The sequence below is a fragment of the Eptesicus fuscus genome, chromosome 11, assembly GCF_027574615.1.
Source record: "Eptesicus fuscus isolate TK198812 chromosome 11, DD_ASM_mEF_20220401, whole genome shotgun sequence".
NCBI lineage: Eukaryota > Metazoa > Chordata > Mammalia > Chiroptera > Vespertilionidae > Eptesicus > Eptesicus fuscus.
Window position 1 is genome coordinate 91,369,042 of NC_072483.1, and position 20,141 is coordinate 91,389,182.

Genomic DNA, 20,141 nt, shown 5'->3' on the forward strand with positions numbered 1-20,141 from the left:
GGAGGGGGGGCCCAGATAGAGTTGTCAGTGCTGACACCAGGCTAGGCCTTGAGATACGGTCTCATGGCCCCTTCCAAGCATGTAGGCCTTCTTTCATAGATCACTGTCAGCTTTCTGAAGAACAGGATGACCCTGTAAATAACATGGTCATCAATAACATGACCCTGACATTACTTAAGGAAAACTGTTTTGTCTTAAATTACTTACTCTGCAAAAACAAGATGTGATAAATGGGTTTAAAAGCAGTCCTGCACAAAGGGTCGGGGCTGCTCTCTGGACTCCCCTCATGGAGAAAGGCAGAGCAGTCGCCGGTCGGCTAATAAAGGCTCCCTAAATTTTAATTTGGTCTGGACTCCAGTGGTCATTCACTTGCGTTCGCTCCACAACAATAGCCACTCAACTTTCTTCTTTTTTTTGGTGGGGTGGGGGGGGGAGGGGGTTGGAGGAAGGAGAGAGAGAAACAGATTTGTTGCTCCACTTTATGTATTCATTGGTTACTTCTTTTATGTGCCTGGCTGGGGACTGAACCCGAAACCTTGGTGTATCCAGATGATGCTCCAGCCAACTGAGCTACCTGGCCAGGGCCCCACTCAATTTCCTTTTGGTTGGTATTTGGAACATGTTTTTCTATCCTTTTCTTTTTAATCTATATAAATAAGTATATCTTTACACTTAAGGTGTATTTCTAATAAATAGTATATAAATAAGGTTTTCTAGTATGACAATGTTTGCCTTTTAATTAGGGTTTGGAGACTTTTCTGTTTAATGTAATTGTTGATGTGATTGGATTAAACCTGCCATCTTTTGTTCTCTATTTGTTCATTCTTTCTCCCTATATTCTTGCCTTCTTTGGGATATTTTATGGTTTCGTTTTATTTCCACTTTCCATAGTACTGTAGCCGGTGAATGTAACAGATTCTTTTGCAGCGACAAGAAGGAATTACCCCCTGGGGGACCTAGAGGGTGGGCAGGCTCTAGAAGCACTGCCAGAGGCTCCTGCTAATCCTCCAGGTGTCTTCGTGGTTCAGGTAGAGGACAAAGAACCATTCAAATGATCCAACCCAAACTCCTAATTTTCCCAGGCCTGGATTGGGCCCTCCTCCCAGTTGATTCTATGGGGTTTCCCGTCCTGAACCGATCCGATTTCCCCTTGTTCCCCGGCTAGGGCCTCCCCTGCGTTTCGTCACCCGACTCCCACGGCGTGTCCACAGGTTTCATGACATCATCTAGTTCCTGTTGCCTCACCCTGGGGAGGAAGTCTCTGCCCCATCAGTTCCGGCTCCCAGGCCCGGGGAGGTTTCCTGTCCCAGTGGGAGGACTGTCCCCTGAGCCGGCCCTGGAGGGACTGTGAATGCGTGTTCACCAGTGAACTGGACAGAAAGCCTCCTCTGTTGCTGCTTCTGCCTCCCAGTTTAAGATCACTGAGTTCCCTTTGCTTGCTTCCTTATGTTAATGACTATTTTTCTCATATCAGTAACTAGCTCCTACGCTGACAGTACATCCAAAACCAAGCTAAATCAGAATTACTGTGGTTTAGGGGGAAAAAACAAAACCTTTGTGCAAGAGGCAGGTACACCTCAGGCTCTGCCATTTCCCCGGAAACACCCTGCAGGGTCAGAGTTCAAGGAGTATCCGTTTACTTGTAAAAACCATTCCTCCAAGAGTAAGGTGACCAGATTGTCCCGCTTTTGGAGGGACAGTCCCGATTTTTAACAATTTGTCCCGCGTCCCGTGCAAACAAATTGTTAAAAATCGGGGACTGTCCCGCCAAAAGCAGGACGATCTGGTCACCTTATCCAAGAGTCCTCAACAAGGAGGTCCCTGAACTTTCTAAAAGCCGTGCATCGATGCGTGCATGGTGCCAGGAGTCTGAGGGCAGCTGGGCAAATTGTAGGCGGCGGGAGTGGCACCAGGGGTCTGACCCTGACCCGTGGGGTCAGACCAAACCCGGGTTCAGCAACCTGGGTACGTGGGTCCTGGCTGGGAAAGAATTCAGAGCAAGGCCCACCCTATAGGAGAACATGTATCAGGTAAGTCACAGGGGGAGAAACGTAACTGGCAAAAGAAAGGGCTTAGGAAACAGGTTGTGGAGGTAAAGAAAGGGCCTAGGAGCTTGGGCGTGAGGAAGCCTATGGTAGTGTGGCTGGGGGAGGGAGGAAAGGGAGAGGAAGGGAGGGGAGGGGCGGGGAGGGGGGGGAAGGGAAGGGGAGGGGGAAATGAGGGGAGGGGAGGGGAGAGGAAGGCATGGGCCTGCTCCCAGGAGGAAGAGCGACTGGGTCCTGTCCTGAGGGTTTCAGGGCGGAGGTGTTAGGGGACGCCCCAGGGGAAGATCTCAGTAGACAGCACTCTCTAGGGGTGTCCTCTCAGGGCTGTGTCCTCTCAGGCTGTGGGCTCCACTGATTGGCCGGCATCAGGTGGGGTCATTATCCAGGGCAGCTGGTCCTGAGGGCAGCTGGGCTGGTGCTGCTGCTTTCCTGGGCCTGGAGCTGACACACAACGGAGGCCCAGATGCTGTCTCCAGGGGGAAAGGTCAGGGGTCCAACCACATGACCATCCACATGCGAGGGGAGGAAGGTCACCTGGGACGAGGCCCCACCCTACGGCTGACTGTCCATTGCTAGGCCCGCGGGCTGTCCACCCTGGTGGCCTGTACTGGCCCATGTCCTTGCTCTGCTCACGTCTGTAACTGCCGGCCACACACCTTTCTGTGGAGCAGGGACAGGGAGTCCCACTCAGAGTTGGAGGGAAAAGGAGCCGATTGTAGAGGATGCTTACTGCCACCATGGGGTTCTCTGAGACACTTCAGCAGGAGACCCGAGTTAGAAGAGAGGAAATGACCTTTTAGCTAGTAAATGTTTAATATGAGCATTGAATCACCTTGAAGGGTTCCAGGGCCCAAGGGGCGTCTGCTGTGTGTTGTTGTTGTTGTTGTTTTAAGTACAATATAATATTCAAGGCTGCAAGTCCTATACTAATTATCCATATTAGTATTGATGGTTCTATACGATTTTTCCAGTTTTATTGAGATATAATGGACATGTCTTAGTGTTAGGTGTACAGCATAATGGTTTGAGATGTCTATATTTCAAAATGGTCATCAAAATAAGTTAATATCCACCGCCTCACATAATTACCAAAGCTTCTTTCTTAGGAGAATTTTTAAGCCCTCCTCTCAGCAGCTTTCAAATATAACGTGCAGTGTTGTTCCCTTGGGTCACCATGCTGAGCCTCACATCACAACTTACTGATCTGATGGCCTTCGGTCACCTTCACCCATGTTGCCCCTCACCCGGCCCTGCCCCTTCCCTCTGGCGGCCACCGATCTGTTCCTTTTCTTCTTCTTCTCAAACACGAGGTCATCTTAAGGGGGTGATGTTGTGGGCACTTTTCCGGCCTCTTTAGACTGAAATGTGTGTTTCTGAGCTTAGACCAGGAGGCTATTGAAGCAGCCACATTGCCAACCGGTGACTGCGGGTTACCAACGGGAGAGGAAGGGACTGCTTTCCCTTGTCAGAGGGGGAGCTGCCGCGGGGCCTGCCCCGGCGCTGAGGATGGGGGCGCCCCGCCCCGGGGAGGCCCTGCGCCCCGGGGGAGGCCCCGGAAGCCCCGCGCGGAGGCTGGTCCTCCGGCCCCGGGAGGCGGGGCCTCGCCTTCCCGCCGAGGGCGCCGCCCCCGCCCGCCCCGCCCTCTCCCCAGACCCCGCGGCTGCGGCTCCCGGCGGCGGCGGGGCCGGAGGGACGGAGGGGCCGGCGGGATGCGGGTGCGCGCGGGCCCGTGGTGGCTGCTGCCCTGGGCGCTGCTGGCCGCGGGCGCGGGGCGCGCGAAGGAGCCGCTCGGGGCGCCGCTGGCAGGTAACGGCGGGCGCCGGGGCCGCCCCCTTCCCGGGCGGGAGGCCAGGGGGGCGGGCGGGCGCTTCCCTGCCCCGCGAGGGCGCTCCCGCGGCGGCCTGGCCCGGCGGACCGGCCCCCTTCTGCCCGGCTCCCCGGGCTCCCCGGCCCCCCGGCTCCCCGGCCCCCCGGCCCGGACCTGCCGCGGCCTCCCGTCCGCAGCCGCCGAGGCGGGAGCTGGTGTCGGGCTCCTTCGGCCTCAGCCTCTGAGCGCAGTTCCCGCCCTCCGGCCCCGTGACCCCGTGACCCCGTGACCCCGTGACCGTGGACGCACACAGACCCCTCCGCACGGGAGGGAGGCGGGGATGCGCCGGCGCGGGGCCTGGCTCTCAGGGGCACGTGGTGGGTCGTCTGTGCGGGGACCTCAAGGTCCCGGCCCGAAGTCGGGGTTCAGGCTCCGAACTGCCGCTCACTCCGTCCTTTTTCTCCGGGAACATCCCGTGAAAGGGCTCCTGGGCTCCTGGGCTCCCTGCCCACCGGTGCTCGCAGCGCATCGGCCACGTGTGGACTTGTAGCTGGGACCCCCCCCCCCCCATAACCCCGGGTTCCTTGTCTCAGGATGGGGTCCACGATCAGTCTGTTGCAGCTGCCACTGGAGGTCTGGGGATCGCCTTGGGGACCGTTACACAGTTTACACTGAACAGACGTGTTTGGTCTTGACTGTCAGGCAGCGCTTGGACGGCATTTTATTGAACACCCACGGGAGTCCTGCGTAGGGGGTGGTAGGTAACATTTATAAGCCCATTTTACAGATGAGAAAGCGAAGGCTCGGTGAGAAATGTGCCCAGTGTACTAGTAATTGGTGAAAGAGTCCATCACAGAACCGCCAAGAAGGAGGGTTTCTGAGCTCGGCCGCGGCCGGGATGTCATCGACAGCCCTGGGCCCAGCCCCGGAGCCAAGCTCCCGGTCAGCCTTGACACTCGCACCACTTGCAGAAGGCCCGGCACAGAAGCTATGGACTGTAGTTTTCTCATCCGTGGGAGGGTGTGCGGTGGCTGATGGCTTCCCACGCCGCCCGCACCTTTGTGTGGCTCAGGGACACGGTGTGTTTCAGATTCTGTGTCCCCGACTGGGTGTCCGCTCACTTCCCTGTGGTGTTAACCGAGGCATGCCGAGCTGCCGCCGAGCTGCCGCCGGCCTGGGTCTCGCTCGGAAGAAGGGCAGTTTGTGTGCCTGACAGCGACACTGGCCACTCAGGCAGGCCGGGCCTGCGTCCCAGTGACGCTGCTGCGGCCTGGACCGCAGTGTCCCGGGCTGTTGCTGCTCTGAAAGCCCTGGTTTTCACGAGGAGCCCTGACGCCAAGCAGCTGGCACTTCCTCTCATCACACAGGTTAGAGGACACTTCCTGTTCTAAACGCCATCTCACACACACACACACACACACACACACACACACACAGCCCCCGCCGGGAATGGAGGGAGTCTAGGCCGAGGCCAGCCTCTGTCACCCTCTCTGAAGTCACGTCAGGGGCAGGTCTGGCGGAGAGGAAGGGCCGCGAGTGGTTTGCAAGCCGTGGGTGAGGTTCCGAGAAACCACGCAGTGTCCTGGGAAGAAGTTCAGGCCTCGTTAGCAGTATTCCGATTTATCTGCGGGAGAAGGAAAATGAGTGCTTGAAATGAAAATCATACTTGAATACACATGAGCATGTGCTAATTTCAGTTTCATTTTCTAATACGCATGTGCTTGGAGACATAAAATACCAAGATTTATATTCAAGTCATGTTAGAAAACAAAACAAAAACACTGGGGTTAGTAGAACCGAGAAGTACCTTTGTGACTTGGGCTCCGTGCTCACTCCTTTGACAGTGTGAACTGACAGTATAACACCCAGAAACACCCCTTTCCATGTCAGCTTTCCGGAGTTAAGGTTCGGTGGGTTTTTGCTTTTGTTTTTCCTATTCTGCCTCCCTCCCCCTGTCCCAGAAGAGGAGCCGGTGTAGGCCCAATGGAGAACATGGGAGTGTAGTAGGTGGCTTGACTATTCTGGTCTAGTTTCACCTGAAGATACTTTTTTTCCCGTGTGAGGACCATGTGAAGTCACTTTCCGGAGGAACACTGCAGAAACAGTTCTCTGTCGGAGGTTGTTGAGGATCCAAGATTTGAGGAGCGTTTGTGCTTTTATTGTAGGCTGCTCGCTAAATAGGCTTAAGTACCACCTGCCCCTTTCTCGAGTTTGACCGAATATGTTTCTCTTATGAATGATGTGACTCTAACTTAAATATGTCCTCACACACGTAGAAGTAATGCATGAAGGCAAACCACAAAGGAGTGCTTTTAAAGTTACCACTTAAAGCAGGGGAGACGCAGCTGCCCCTGTTTACAGACTGATTCGGTATTTGTAAAGTGGGTGGCATTCAAAAGGAACGAAGGGATCTCGATGGTTAAAGTAATCCTGACTCGAATCCTTTGGTGATGTAAATAACGGTGCCGTGTCTTGGCAGTTGGGGCACAAACATTACCGAGTCCACTCAGGTTGACTGAAAGGATGGGAGAGCCTGCCAGGGACTGGGGAGCGCAGGAGGGCGGCGCTCACTCACGGCTTAGACGCTGCCTTGCTGGGCAGCCGGGGGAGGATGGCATCCGGGCCGGTCCCCAGATCCTCCGAGAGCTTGGGAGATGAGCTGGAGCTGGGGCAGCCCGTGCTTCCGGACGTTTCCCGATCTGACTCGGGTCCGAGGGAGCAAACACCTCTTAGGGGTACCCTCCCGGGTGCAGACGGATTCCAGCCCAGGGGAAGCCGGCTCTCCCTGGCAGCTGCCCCTCAGGTGAAGGGTTCTTGCTGCATGTTCAGGGACCCCTGGACTCCTCTCCGCGTTCTGGATGCCCCGGGAGGGGTTGCTGACATTTCTGCGGGCCAGCAGGTCCCGTCCTAGTGGGTGGACTAGGGAAGGCTGAGGCCGCTTCCACGGAGACACCTGCCCACAGACAGGAGCTCCGTAAGCCGCGAGGCTGGATGCACTTCCCGTTACCACCTGTAGGTGGCGACAGAGGCAGTAGAAACAGCAATGCAATGTCTAGCCTTTTGCACTCGGATGTCGAGTGTGACTCGACACGGTTAGCATCGGTAGCAGGAATCGAGAAAAAAGCAAGCGAGTGCAAAGGGCTAGGGGCTCCCTGGAGGGAGGACAGGCACAATCTGAAACAGCAGTTTCAACCTTGGTCATCTCACGGCACACGCAACCTGATGGCGAAATCCCGCGGCACACAGAACATCGTTTTGCCGATCTAACAAAAAACAGGTGCACGCTGCTGCATTCGCACGAGACGGCTGTTGTGTGGCCGTTGCTGCTTCTTTACCTGACAGTCTGCGGGCAGAGAGGCCCGGGCCCCTGACGAGTAGTCGGGTGTGGCGTGTTTTAAAACCCCTGGCGGCACACGGGCTGAAAATTGCTGATCGGAGATACAAGGTCTGGCTCTCTCTAGGGAGGCGGAAGGCCAGCCACGGTACCAGTCCTGATTGTCACACGTCACCTCTCAGGCCTCGTCCACCGAGCCTGTGCCTCGAGGTTCGCAGGAACTCCCTTGGAGCCGGGCGTGTGGCTTCTTGGGGCTGGGCGTTCCTCACGTCCTGGGTATTTAGGAATTCTCGCGGGTTGACGGAAATGCACTCACCTTAGAGGGAGGGCCATGCGGGCAGCCGCAGGACGCCGTGCAGCGCCGACACAGGGTCTGTCATGTCCCAGGGGTTGTCTGAGCTCGACATCAGGTGTATCTCAAGAGCAGAGGCTACTCGAGATTTCCTGGGGAGGCGCAGCCTGCAGCATGCTTGTTAGTGGGGTTTCTCTCGGGGTCAGCAGTCCAGGCGACCTACCCCGTTCGCACTTCCCCGTCTGGTTGACGATGGGTGACATGCAGAGCACATGCATGTTCCTGCTCCTGGGCGTGCCCTCGCGCCCAGTGCTCTCAGGTGCTGAACACGAGGAAACAGCAAGGAGGAAAAGAGGCGCTGGAGGGCCGGAGGGGGTGCTGGGGCAGCCAGCGGAGGGAGGCGGAGAGCAGGTCCGGGAAGGGGAGGCGGGTTTCTCACGGTCCGGTCCGGGGGAAGCCCGTGGGGGGTTTGACGCAGGCCAGTCGTGCGCTCCGATGGACGTTTTTGTGCAGATGACGGGCCAGGCCGTGGGGAAACGGTGGGGCGGCTCTGGAAGCAGGAGGCGGGGCAGGCGGCCTCGCAGGGCTCCCGGTGGAGAGGAGACGGGAGCGCTGACTCCTGAGCTCGGACAGCTCACAGCTCCTGCGAGTTAAAATACCAGGTGACAGGAGCCAGTCTGAGGCCCACAGGGGAACCAGCCCTCGGGGGGACGGTGGCCTTGGTGGGCCCGGCTCAGGCCCCGAGAGGACCCGGCCGGCCTCCCCTGCAGGTGGTGAGATGTCCCCTCCGCGCCTCCTGTGAGGGGCTGGCGCCGGCGTCCCTCAGCTCGGGGCCCTGCACACACTCACCCCCGCCCCCAACTCCGTCTCACTGCCCGCAGCTCAGTCCCCGGTCCTCACAGGCCTCTCCGCCTCCTGGGCCCGGCCCTCGCCTTTCTCCGTCTCGGGCGGAGGGAGTGCCCGTTCTCCGTGCTCGCAGCGTGTTCTCCGGGCTCACAGCGTGTTCTCCGTGCTCGCAGCGTGTTCTCCGTGCTCATAGCGTGTTCTCCGTGCTCATAGCGTGTTCTCCGTGCTCGTAGCGTGTTCTCCATGCTCATAGCATGTTCTCCGTGCTCGCAGCGTGTTCTCCGTGCTCATAGCGTGTTCTCCGTGCTCATAGCGTGTTCTTCGTGCTCGCAGCGTGTTCTCCATGCTCGTAGCGTGTTCTCCGTGCTCGCAGCGTGTTCTCCATGCTCGTAGCGTGTTCTCCGTGCTCGCAGCATGTTCTCCAATGTCGTCAAAGTCCTGGACTGGAACTTTGGTCTGTCTCCTGCTGGGTTGCCTTTAATTACCAGAGAGAAGAATTTTTTTGGTCATAGATTATAAAAACAGCTACCAATGTCCCTTGAATAAAAAAGAAAAAAAAAAGATAAGAGTCTGGGCAACTAAATATTGAGGAAATATGTTTTCTTTTACAGTTTCAGTTCCGAGGTGCAGAGCTTTGAAGGAAATGGATGTAATTGAAACTTCTGCGTCAGACTGTTACTGCTACCATCAGAACCCCCAAACCGAGTGGAAATACATATGGTCAACGGTGCAGGTAAGAGCGCACTTTTAAATCTTACCTTACAACAGGGAATTGGTTTATTTTTCTTTTACTTTGAATCAAGCTCCTTAAAAAGATCATGGCTTTATTTTTATTTTTTAAAATGAAAATAATATGTATTTTATTTATTTTTAAAATGTGTCTTTATTGTTGAAAGTATTACCGGTGCCCGCTCCCCCAGCCCATTGCCTGGCTGTGTTTGATGTTTGTCTTGATGCCCACATGGCCCTCGGCGGGGCAGTGCGGCCACCGTGTGCTTCCGCAGCAGAGCTGGTGGCACCAGCGCACGGATAGACGAGGTGGGGGCTGGACTGTGCAGGCGGGCGTGAAAACAAGGAAGGTCCCTGCGAGGGAATGACCGCTAATGACGCGCCTCGGAATTCAGCTGGACAAGCAGGGGCTGAGTCCATCGGGGCGAGGAGCAGGGGAAGATGCCCGACGCATGGTGGGGTCCGAGGCTTGCTGGGTGCAGTGCCAACGGGCATGCTGGGAAGACAGGAGGTGGTCGGCCGGCGATGCAGGGCAGGCAGCCTGTGTCAGAGGCTTCCGTTGGGGGCTGACAGGTCCGGTGTGTGGCCATGGGAGTCGTTCGTGGAGGTTGGGGGGGCACAAGGCCACCAGAGGCGCTCGGAGAAGGGGAGGCCAGCCTCCGGGAAGGGGCGCGGTGATGCACTGTGTATGGTGAATCCCCAGCTGGGTAACAGCAGGTGGCACTGGAGAGAGCGCAACCGTGGGCGCGGGGCGAAGTCCACGAGGAGGGGAGGCAGGCAGTGGGTGATGCCACCAATGCCCCCCTTCGGGCTCGCCCCACCCCCGGGCAGGGAGGAGAAACGGGGGCAGACAAGGCTGCGGCAAGGCTGCCATGTAACAACGCGTGGCCGTGGCTGGTGCTGTGAGCCGTGGGGGGGGCCTGAGGCTGGGCTCTGCCCTCAGGAGGTGGTGCAGAGAGACGCCGGGGCTACGTCTGAGCTGATCCAGAGGGCGCACTTCTCAGTCCTGGAGGAAATGGTAGAGGTCACCCCTCTTCTGATGGGTTCATACCAGCTGGCCACCTACTCCTCTCTCTCTTTGCCCCCGTCACCCGCTAGAAGAAGGAGGTGAATCAACCACAACTCAGGGAACAAACACCCACTCCCAACGTGTGGGTGCGCCCGTGGCCTCCACACCCACCACGTGCACGTGCGTGTCCCTCGCTCAGCCCGGCGGGCTCGCTCCTGTGTTCACGGAGCCGCGCTCTTGCTCACAGGTGAAGGTCGCCAGTGCCGACCCGCTCAGCCTGGTGTACATCACGGACAGACACGGCTGCAGGGACCCCGAGACGGTGCTCGCTGCCATCGAGTGCGCGGTCCACGCGCTCTGGACCCTGCGCGAGTCTCACGAAATAGCCGTGAACATCCGTCCACACGAGGGGACCGTGTGCTTCTCCGTGAGGCCGGCCGGCAGGCACTCGGTGCACGTGACGCGCAGCGGTGAGTCCCTCTGCTTCCCCGGCTTTCCCGGCCCGTCTTTCCGAGTGACACGTCGGGAGGTTGGCGTTTCCTGTCCCTCCCACCGCGCTGACGGTCTGTGTTCTGCGTGTCTTCTCTGCTCCAGCCGTGGATCTCAGGCTCGTCCTCCTGTTTGTGGCCGGCATCGCCCTCTTGCGCTCCGCGGCGCGCCTGAGTCGGTAAGCACCCGTGGCGCCTGCTTCACGTGGGGATCCAGAGGGCGTGGCCGTGTGGCGCCGTGCCCAGGAGGTCCACGCCGGTTTGAGGGTCGTTCTGCTCCGGGTTTTGCGAACAGCAGGCCTGACGCTCCAGCTTGAGAGGCCTGTAGAGCAGGAACAGTCGGTGGAGCGACGGTTGGACACGTCCGAGTGCGTTCACAGGTGTTCGCTGCCACCACCGGCTCCCCTGCACCCGTTCACCCGCGGGAGCTCTGTTCTGTCCCCGTGGGAGAGGGGAGGAGATCTGCGGCACCGGACGCGTCCCCCGGGGCTGGCGGGCGCCGGGTTTGCTGTGCCGACGCCGGGCTCTCCGTACAGAGGCTGCCTCCCCGATTGCAGCTCCGAGGCCAAAGGTGGAAGTGACCAAACATCTGGCAAACCTCTCCTCCCGGTATTTTGTTTCTCACAGCCTCCCTGGTGAAAACGGAGCCTCTTCCCAGTCATTTTCACTCTTTAGAGCTGTCCTCCACGTGGCTTATGGCTGAGCCTTTCCCTGGGGCATACCCAAGTGTGTGACATCCCTCACGGCCCATCCACGGGAACCGGCCGCGGCGGGGCAGCGCGAGGCGGGACGCTTGGCTGAGGAGCTGGGCACGGGCTGGCGGGAGGGTGTTTAGCCCCCGGCCGGGAAGCTGAGGCCCGGCCAGCGCTTCCTCAGGCTGTGGGTGCCGCTGAGGCTCAGGCACCGCCCGCCACCCGACGGGGGCGCCGTCATTCTTGTCGGGTCCGATTCTGAACAGAAGGTAACGCACACATTGTGTTCTGAGTTCGTGGCAAGCTATTTACCATACGTTTCGGGCAGAGATTCCATTTTTTAAGAGCACGGGGTGTCGTTCAAGCCGCCTCCCGAGTTTTTCTTCTTCCGTCGTCACGTTAAACATGTTTTCCATGCGGACAGCGTGCCTTGGCATTGACACGGCGCCGTCTGCTTGTCGTGACAGAAGCCCTGCTTTCTATTACTGCTCGGGGACGGCGCTGGGCGTGCTGATGACTCCGGTCTTCCTGCTGCTGCTGGCGAGAAGGTCCATCCCCAAGGTCGGTATGCTGTGTGCCCAGAGCCAGCGTGGAGGTCGGGGTCTTTGTGGGCACGGAGCTTGGTCAGATGGATCCACGTTGGTTATGATGGCTCCCCATTCAAGCTGCGTGTCTGCATTGCATAGACTGGCTTACAATGCACCTTTCCTAGAGTCCAGTTTATTTTATTGCCGTCTGTAGGTTACAGTACGTCTTGCGGACACTTCTTTGGAGACCTTTCGTTCTCTAGGTGACGTGTTCATTCTCGGGGTGATGGGTGTCCCTTGTGGGTGACAGGGACGACTCGATGCTGAGAGCGTCTCTCTGATCCCGGCCTGGCTGAGGATTCTCACGGCCGAGCCGCCCGAGCCGTGACGAGCAGCGTCGCTGCATCTGCGGGTCGCGGCGATGTTATTAGTCCCCAAAACAGAGCGAGGAGACGCGAACATTAGCTCACGGTGATAATGTTGCCCTTCCTCTGCTTAACCTTTTGCACTCAGATGTCGAGTGTGACTCGGCACGGTTAGCATTAGAATAAAGGAATCGAGGAAAAAGCAAGCGAGTGCAAAGGGTTAAAGGTTGCGGCCGGCATCATTGGAGATAAATTGTCCCCCGGCACGCGCTGCTCCAGCGGCAATGTGCGTGCCGGCCCCGGGCGCCCTGCCCGGCTCTGGCTCTGGCTCAGGTCCTGGGCCTGCTGGTCTGCATCACGGCAGCTCCCAGGGCGCCAGGGCTGCTGGGCCGGCCGCACCTTTCATCAGACCCGGGCCGAGTTGTCGGCAGCGCGGTTTGTGGAGAGAAGTGTCCGGTACAGAGGGCTGGCTGGCTGCTTCTGCTGTCCTGAGAGCGAATGACCGAACACTGTGCGTTTGTTTTCTCCACACGCAGTATAGCACCTTTGGGGCAGTCATGGTTGGTTGTTGGTTTGCCTCGGTGTATGTGGTGTGCCAGGGGATGGAGCACCTGCCGTGGCTGTGGTGTGAGCACAGGATGTATGTCGTAGGTAGGTAACGTTTTTCAGATACATTCTAGCCCTCACCGGTGTGGCTCAGTGGGCAGAGCACCGGCCTGCGGACTGAAGGGTCCCAGGTTCGATTCCGGTCAAGGGCATGTGCCTTGGTTGCGGGAGGTGTGCAGGAGGTAGCTGATGGATGTTTCTCTCTCAGCGATGTTTCTAACTCTCTATCCCTCTCCCTTCCTCTCTGTAACAAAATCAATAAAATACATTTTTTAAAAAAAGACACATTCTGTGATTGGGGAAGCTGGAAAGCACCGCGGGAGGCCTTCTCCTGGCAGATGTTTCGGCCTCCGGGTTTTCATTTGGAACCAAGCAGCGCTGCGTAAAACCGTGTTTTATTTATCCCCATAGCTGGTGACTTCAGTTCATTATTCGATCTCATTTTATACCCTTCCCATATGACATCCTTCTTCGGTGTCTATCCCAGTGGTCGGCAAACTGCGGCTCTCGAGCCACGTGCGGCTCTTTGGCCCCTTGAGTGTGGCTCTTCCACAAAATGCCACGTGCGGGCGCGCACGTACAGTGCGATAGAAACTTCGTGGCCCATGCGCAGAAGTCGGTTTTCGGCTCTCAAAAGAAATTTCAATCGTCGTACTGTTGATATCTGGCTCTGTTGACTAATGAGTTTGCCGACCACTGGTGTATCCTAATGTTCAAAAGACAAAAACGATTTGCCCCTTTTGACTACAGGCGCTCTGACCACATCTAACTTGTAATGAAGACATTTCTCTGAAATGTGGCTCTTTAGGTCTTTGTCTGGACGTATTCAGCACGAAAGGTGAGCCGTCCTCAGTGTACGTGACTAACGGCAGCCCGACTGTCCGGAAGCAGGGAGGCCTCAGGGAGGCCTTGTTCTCCGTGTTACCAAAACACCAGCTGCTTCTCCCGGCGTAATCGGGAGGTGGTGGGGGACGAGGGGACTGGGTCCCTCCTGACGCCTGGCCCCAGCTTTCTCACACACGTTTATGCCCCCAAATCAAAAGCAATACCTGTTCCGTTCCATGTTAAGATTTTGTGTTTTCAGTTCTTGTTTCTCCTTACGCTAAAGTGCTTTTTAAAGTAAATCGCCCACGTTATGGTATGGTCCCCCAAACCCTTCACTAAGCACTTCTGAAAAACAAGAGCGTTTTCCTCTGTCGTCCCGTAAGTGTCAAGTCTGAAAAACAATTGAGAATCACGTAAAGTCACCCATTGCCCGGGCCATGTTGGCGTTCCCTGCACGGCGTCGCTGGCTGGTGCGTGTCCGCTGAGACGCCGTCCGGAATCGCGCTCTGGGTCCGTTCTGCCCGTGAGGCTCTCCATCCCCGCAGCTGTTCTCCGTCACGGTGGTTCCTGAGAGACCACGGGCGTCCTGTCGGGTGTCCCACGTTTTGGATTTCTCCGGTTACCCCCTGCGGTACAAGTCAGCTGCGCTGCTCTCTCGCCTGCATGTCCTTTAAACGGGACATCGGGGCTCGCTCAGACGCAAACGACACACTACGCTCCTGGTGGCCGCACAGGCCCGCGTGCGCGCTGGACCGCCCCAGGCGAGCATCTCCGTCCCTCGTTGTCAGCGGAACCCGGGCCTGGTTGCGAGGGCGCAGCCTGATCCCCCCCCCCTGCCCCCCCCCCCCCCCCCCCCCGCTGTAAATCACACGTTCTTGTCGTGACTGGAACGTGAAAGTAAGAAGTCGGGTTTGCAGCTGTGACCTCTGCTGAGGCTTACCCCGACCAAGGCCGCCACGAGGACGTTTGTCCTAGGCCTCTGGGCTGACAACTAGACACGTGTTATAGTCCCTGACGATTCTGCGCCCTCACTTCACCGAGAATGATTACTCAACCCGTCAGCCAGCACCTCACGTGAGGGAGTAACGAGCCTTCCGTGCCTTTTCCCTGTTACTTCATCGGAGAAAGAGAACGAAAGGGAAGGTTTTCTGGTATGTTCTTAGCTCTCAGTCAAGGCTATGTCGTTTTTGGTTTTTTATGTTTTTATTGATGTCAGAGAGGAAGGGAGAGGGAGAGAGAGAGAGAAACATCAATGATGAGAGAGAATCATGGACCGGCTGCCTCCTGCACGCCCCACATGGGATGGAGCCCGCAACCCGGGCCTGTGCCCTGACCTGGAATCAAACCCTGACCTCCTGGTTCATAGGTCGGCGCTCAACCACTGAGCCGCCGGCCAACCTCTGCCGGTTTTTACCATAAATGTTCAAGTTCAGAGTGAGACGAGCCGCCTCCTTCTGCTCCCACAGGCTATGTCCTGGCAGTGGGGTCCCTCAGCTTCGCTGCCTGTTACAGACGCGGGCCCCTGGCCGAGGAGAGGAGCCGGCGCCTCCTGGCGTGGACGCTGCGGCTGCTGGGCCTGGCGCTGACCCGCTGCGGCGCCCCCGTGCCCGGGGCCGCCTGGGCCGCCGCCGGCCTCCTGCTGCTGCCCCGGGCTCTGCGCTGCCCGGCGAGAGCTCTCAGGTACGTGCCGGCGCGTCTTCCTTTCTCCTTGTAAACGGCACGTGGGGCTCTGGCTCGGAGGATGGTTTGGGGGGACGTTTGGACAGAGCGTGTGTGATCTCCTCACGGACCCCTTTCACCTGGAGCGTCCCTCCGAGAGGGGAGGGAGGGAGCGAGCCTGAGGTGGCTCTCGTCGCTGTCCGGAGGCTCACGCCCATGCGGGGGATGGCAGTCGTCCGTGTCCCCCCACCCACATCCCCCGCTCCCCGACTCTGACAGAAGGCCCTGGGCTTGGGGTTGCCTGAAGTGTCTGCTTTCATTTTTCCTTCTGGACTTTCCTGCATTAGAGCCAGACCTGCTGCGGAGGCATTGGCGGTGCCGAGGAGATAAGCGTTAGGGTCAGAGAGGAGGCCTCAGGGTGGGAGATGGGTGGCATGTGGGGCTCTCTCTTCTCGGGTTTACGGCGAGGCTTCGGCCTCCTGGGAGCTCAGAGGGTGCGTGATGCTGAGGTGGCGCTGTGAGGCCGCCCCGGTCGGTGGCCGCGTGGGCTGAGCGCCTGCCTGCGTGTCGTGCACAGATGAGGCATCCCTGCCCTGTGCCGTGCTTGCTGAGACCGAGGCGTACGCTGTCACGCGTGCTGTCACGCACGCTGTCACGCACGAGGTATGAGCGCCGGCCTGCCAGCACCGGGCATCGGGAGCTCGGGAGCACTTCCGGAGGAGCTGGCACTGGGCCGGGTCGTCGTGAGTCAGAGCAGCCAGGTGACTGAGCGTCGGGAGGCTCTCCGACGGGGACAAAGCCCTGATGGGCACGTCGTGAGGCAGGCGAGGAGGCGGGCAGGACAGGCGTGGAGGCAGCGCAGGCCCTGCAGCCAGTCTGGTCGGGCCGTGCCCAGTGCGGGGAGAGTCTGGTCTGATGTGCCCAGTGCGGGGAGAGCCCGGTCTGACGTGCCCAGTGCGGGGAGAGCCCGGTCTGACGTGCCCAGTGCGGGGAGAGTCCGGTCTGACGTGCCCAGTGCGGGGAGAGTCCGGTCTGACGTGCCCAGTGCGGGGAGAGTCCGGTCTGACGTGCCCAGTGCGGGGAGAGCCCGGTCTGACGTGCCCAGTGCGGGGAGCGTCTGGTCTGATGTGCCCAGTGCGGGGAGAGCCCGGTCTGACGTGCCCAGTGCGGGGAGAGTCCGGTCTGACGTGCCCAGTGCGGGGAGGAAGCCAGTGCGGCGGAGTCGGCGCCCCCTGGCGGATGCCTAAGGAGGCCCGAACCTCGGGGCTCCAGGTGCTGAGTGGGCGCCGAGCAGGCCGAGGCTGTGGGGGCCGTGAGGACTGGGAAGGTCACCAGGTGACACTGCAGCTCATCGGAAGGGGCGTGACCTCTCGGCCTGAGCTGAGTGCTGCCCGTGGGAGGGAGGATGGGCCCCGCCTTGCCAGGTCTCCTGGTTTTCTAGAAAAGCTAGGAATGTGGATGAGAGTGTGAGTTCTTGTGATTTTTAAATGTTGCCAACTAATCTGAAAATTAAAATATTCAACAAGCAAAAATCAAAGCCGAGACCAAGGACGCCCACAGGCAGTGGGTGTGGCCCATCGTGTCTGGCAAAGGGTGGGGGAGGGGAGGGGCAGGGGCAGGAGCCCAGGCCTCAGAGGGCGCAGTGGTCCGAGGACCTGGCCACCTGGCTGGAGGCCGGGCTGGAAGAGGAGCTAATGAATATTTACGAGGCGAGCGAGGCTGTCAGGAAGGAGACGGGAGCTGGTGTTTACGGATCTGTGACTGCGTGTGGGTGATGTCACGGGCTCAGATGGGCCGGGTCAGGACAGAGCCTGTGCAGAGGGTGTGGGGGAGGCTGAGCGGCAGGGCCGGTGGGAGGGGCTGAGGCTGGCTGACGGCTCTGGCTCTGCCTGAGTCGGAGCCCCACAGTGACCGGAGGCCCTCGGTGGGGGGGCTGACCACTCCCCTCCTCCAGGCCCTGCTCACGCCCAGCCCAGGGTGGACCCCCCTCCTCTTCCCCACAACCAGCCCCACCCCCCGCCAGGAGCCAAGGGGATGTGGCCGCAGGGGGCCTATCAGCCTTGCAGTGCGTTGTTATCATGAACGTCATCAACATGCACATGGCCGCCTCCCGCCACGCGGCCAGGGTGACAGCGTGAAGGACGTGAAGGGCGAGGGGAAGACAGGAGCGTACTTACAGGCGAAATAACCAGAGACGGCACCCTGGTGTCGAATGCTTTCTAGCTCCCACAGGACTGTTTGATTCATGTTTATAACACGGGCAGCCGTCTGTTACTGTCCTTACTGACACTGTGACGGGCAGCCGTCTGTCACTGTCCTTACTGAACACTGTGACGGGCAGCCGTCTGTTACTGTCCTTACTGACACTGTGACGGGCAGCCGTCTGTTACTGTCCCTACTGAACACTGTGACGGGCAGCCGTCTGTCACTGTCCTTACTGAACACTGTGACGGGCAGCCGTCTGTTACTGTCCTTACTGACACTGTGACGGGCAGCCGTCTGTTACTGTCCTTACTGAACACTGTGACGGGCAGCCGTCTGTTACTGTCCTTACTGACACTGTGACGGGCAGCCGTCTGTTACTGTCCTTACTGACACTATGACGGGCAGCGGGCTGTTACTGTCCTTACTGACACTGTGACGGGCAGCCGTCTGTTACTGTCCTTACTGACACTGTGACGGGCAGCCGTCTGTTACTGTCCTTACTGAACACTGTGACGGGCAGCCGTCTGTTACTGTCCTTACTGACACTGTGACGGGCAGCCGTCTGTTACTGTCCTTACTGAACACTGTGACGGGCAGCCGTCTGTTACTGTCCTTACTGACACTATGACGGGCAGCGGGCTGTTACTGTCCTTACTGACACTGTGACGGGCAGCCGTCTGTTACTGTCCTTACGGACACTGTGACGGGCAGCCGTCTGTTACTGTCCTTACGGACACTGTGACGGGCAGCCGTCTGTTACTGTCCTTACTGACACTGTGACGGGCAGCCGTCTGTTACTGTCCTTACTGACACTGTGACGGGCAGCCGTCTGTTACTGTCCTTACTGAACACTGTGACGGGCAGCCGTCTGTTACTGTCCTTACTGACACTGTGACGGGCAGCCGTCTGTTACTGTCCTTACTGAACACTGTGACGGGCAGCCGTCTGTTACTGTCCTTACTGACACTATGACGGGCAGCGGGCTGTTACTGTCCTTACTGACACTGTGACGGGCAGCCGTCTGTTACTGTCCTTACGGACACTGTGACGGGCAGCCGTCTGTTACTGTCCTTACGGACACTGTGACGGGCAGCCGTCTGTTACTGTCCTTACTGACACTGTGACGGGCAGCCGTCTGTTACTGTCCTTACTGACACTGTGACGGGCAGCCGTCTGTTACTGTCCTTACTGAACACTGTGACGGGCAGCCGTCTGTTACTGTCCTTACTGACACTGTGACGGGCAGCCGTCTGTTACTGTCCCCACTGAACACTGTGACGGGCAGCCGTCTGTTACTGTCCTTACTGAACACTGTGACGGGCAGCCGTCTGTTACTGTCCTTACTGACACTGTGACGGGCAGCCGGCTGTTACTGTCCCTACTGACACTGTGACGGGCAGCCGTCTGTTACTGTCCTTACGGACACTGTGACGGGCAGCCGTCTGTTACTGTCCTTACGGACACTGTGACGGGCAGCCGTCTGTTACTGTCCTTACTGAACACTGTGACGGGCAGCCGTCTGTTACTGTCCTTACTGACACTGTGACGGGCAGCGGGCTGTTACTGTCCTTACTGACACTGTGACGGGCAGCCGTCTGTTACTGTCCTTACTGAACACTGTGACGGGCAGCCGTCTGTTACTGTCCTTACTGACACTGTGACGGGCAGCCGTCTGTTACTGTCCTTACTGAACACTGTGACGGGCAGCCGTCTGTTACTGTCCGTACTGAACACTGTGACGGGCAGCCGTCTGTTACTGTCCTTACTGAACACTGTGACGGGCAGCCGTCTGTTACTGTCCTTACGGACACTGTGACGGGCAGCCGTCTGTTACTGTCCGTACTGAACACTGTGACGGGCAGCCGTCTGTTACTGTCCTTACTGAACACTGTGACGGGCAGCCGTCTGTTACTGTCCTTACTGACACTGTGACGGGCAGCCGTCTGTTACTGTCCTTACTGAACACTGTGACGGGCAGCCGTCTGTTACTGTCCCTACTGAACACTGTGACGGGCAGCCGTCTGTTACTGTCCTTACTGAACACTGTGACGGGCAGCCGTCTGTTACTGTCCTTACTGACACTGTGACGGGCAGCCGTCTGTTACTGTCCTTACTGAACACTGTGACGGGCAGCCGTCTGTTACTGTCCTTACGGACACTGTGACGGGCAGCCGTCTGTTACTGTCCCTACTGACACTGTGACGGGCAGCCGTCTGTTACTGTCCTTACGGACACTGTGACGGGCAGCCGTCTGTTACTGTCCTTACTGACACTGTGACGGACAGCCGTCTGTTACTGTCCTTACTGAACACTGTGACGGACAGCCGTCTGTTACTGTCCTTACGGACACTGTGACGGGCACCGTCTGTTACTGTCCTTACTGACACTGTGACGGGTAGCCGTCTGTTACTGTCCTCACTGAACACTGTGACGGACAGCCGTCTGTTACTGTCCTTACTGACACTGTGACGGGCAGCCGTCTGTTACTGTCCTTACTGACACTGTGACGGGCAGCCGTCTGTTACTGTCCTTACTGAACACTGTGACGGGCAGCCGTCTGTTACTGTCCTTACTGAACACTGTGACGGGCAGCCGTCTGTTACTGTCCTTACGGACACTGTGACGGGCAGCCGTCTGTTACTGTCCTTACTGAACACTGTGACGGGCAGCCGTCTGTTACTGTCCTTACTGAACACTGTGACGGGCAGCCGT

General features: G+C 58.3%; 1 protein-coding gene across 1 annotated transcript in view; it reads left to right on the forward strand.

The window, feature by feature from the left end:
* Window positions 1-3,732: 3,732 nt before the first annotated feature.
* Window positions 3,733-20,141, forward strand: part of NEMP2 (nuclear envelope integral membrane protein 2) — a 29,527-nt gene continuing 13,118 nt past the window's right edge. The window contains exons 1-7 of the mRNA XM_054722862.1: window positions 3,733-3,851; window positions 8,936-9,057; window positions 10,310-10,532; window positions 10,657-10,729; window positions 11,710-11,803; window positions 12,671-12,785; window positions 15,032-15,245. Coding sequence (XP_054578837.1) covers window positions 3,755-3,851; window positions 8,936-9,057; window positions 10,310-10,532; window positions 10,657-10,729; window positions 11,710-11,803; window positions 12,671-12,785; window positions 15,032-15,245 — 938 coding nt within the window. The 5' untranslated portion in view covers window positions 3,733-3,754. The remainder of the gene's footprint in view (window positions 3,852-8,935; window positions 9,058-10,309; window positions 10,533-10,656; window positions 10,730-11,709; window positions 11,804-12,670; window positions 12,786-15,031; window positions 15,246-20,141) is intronic.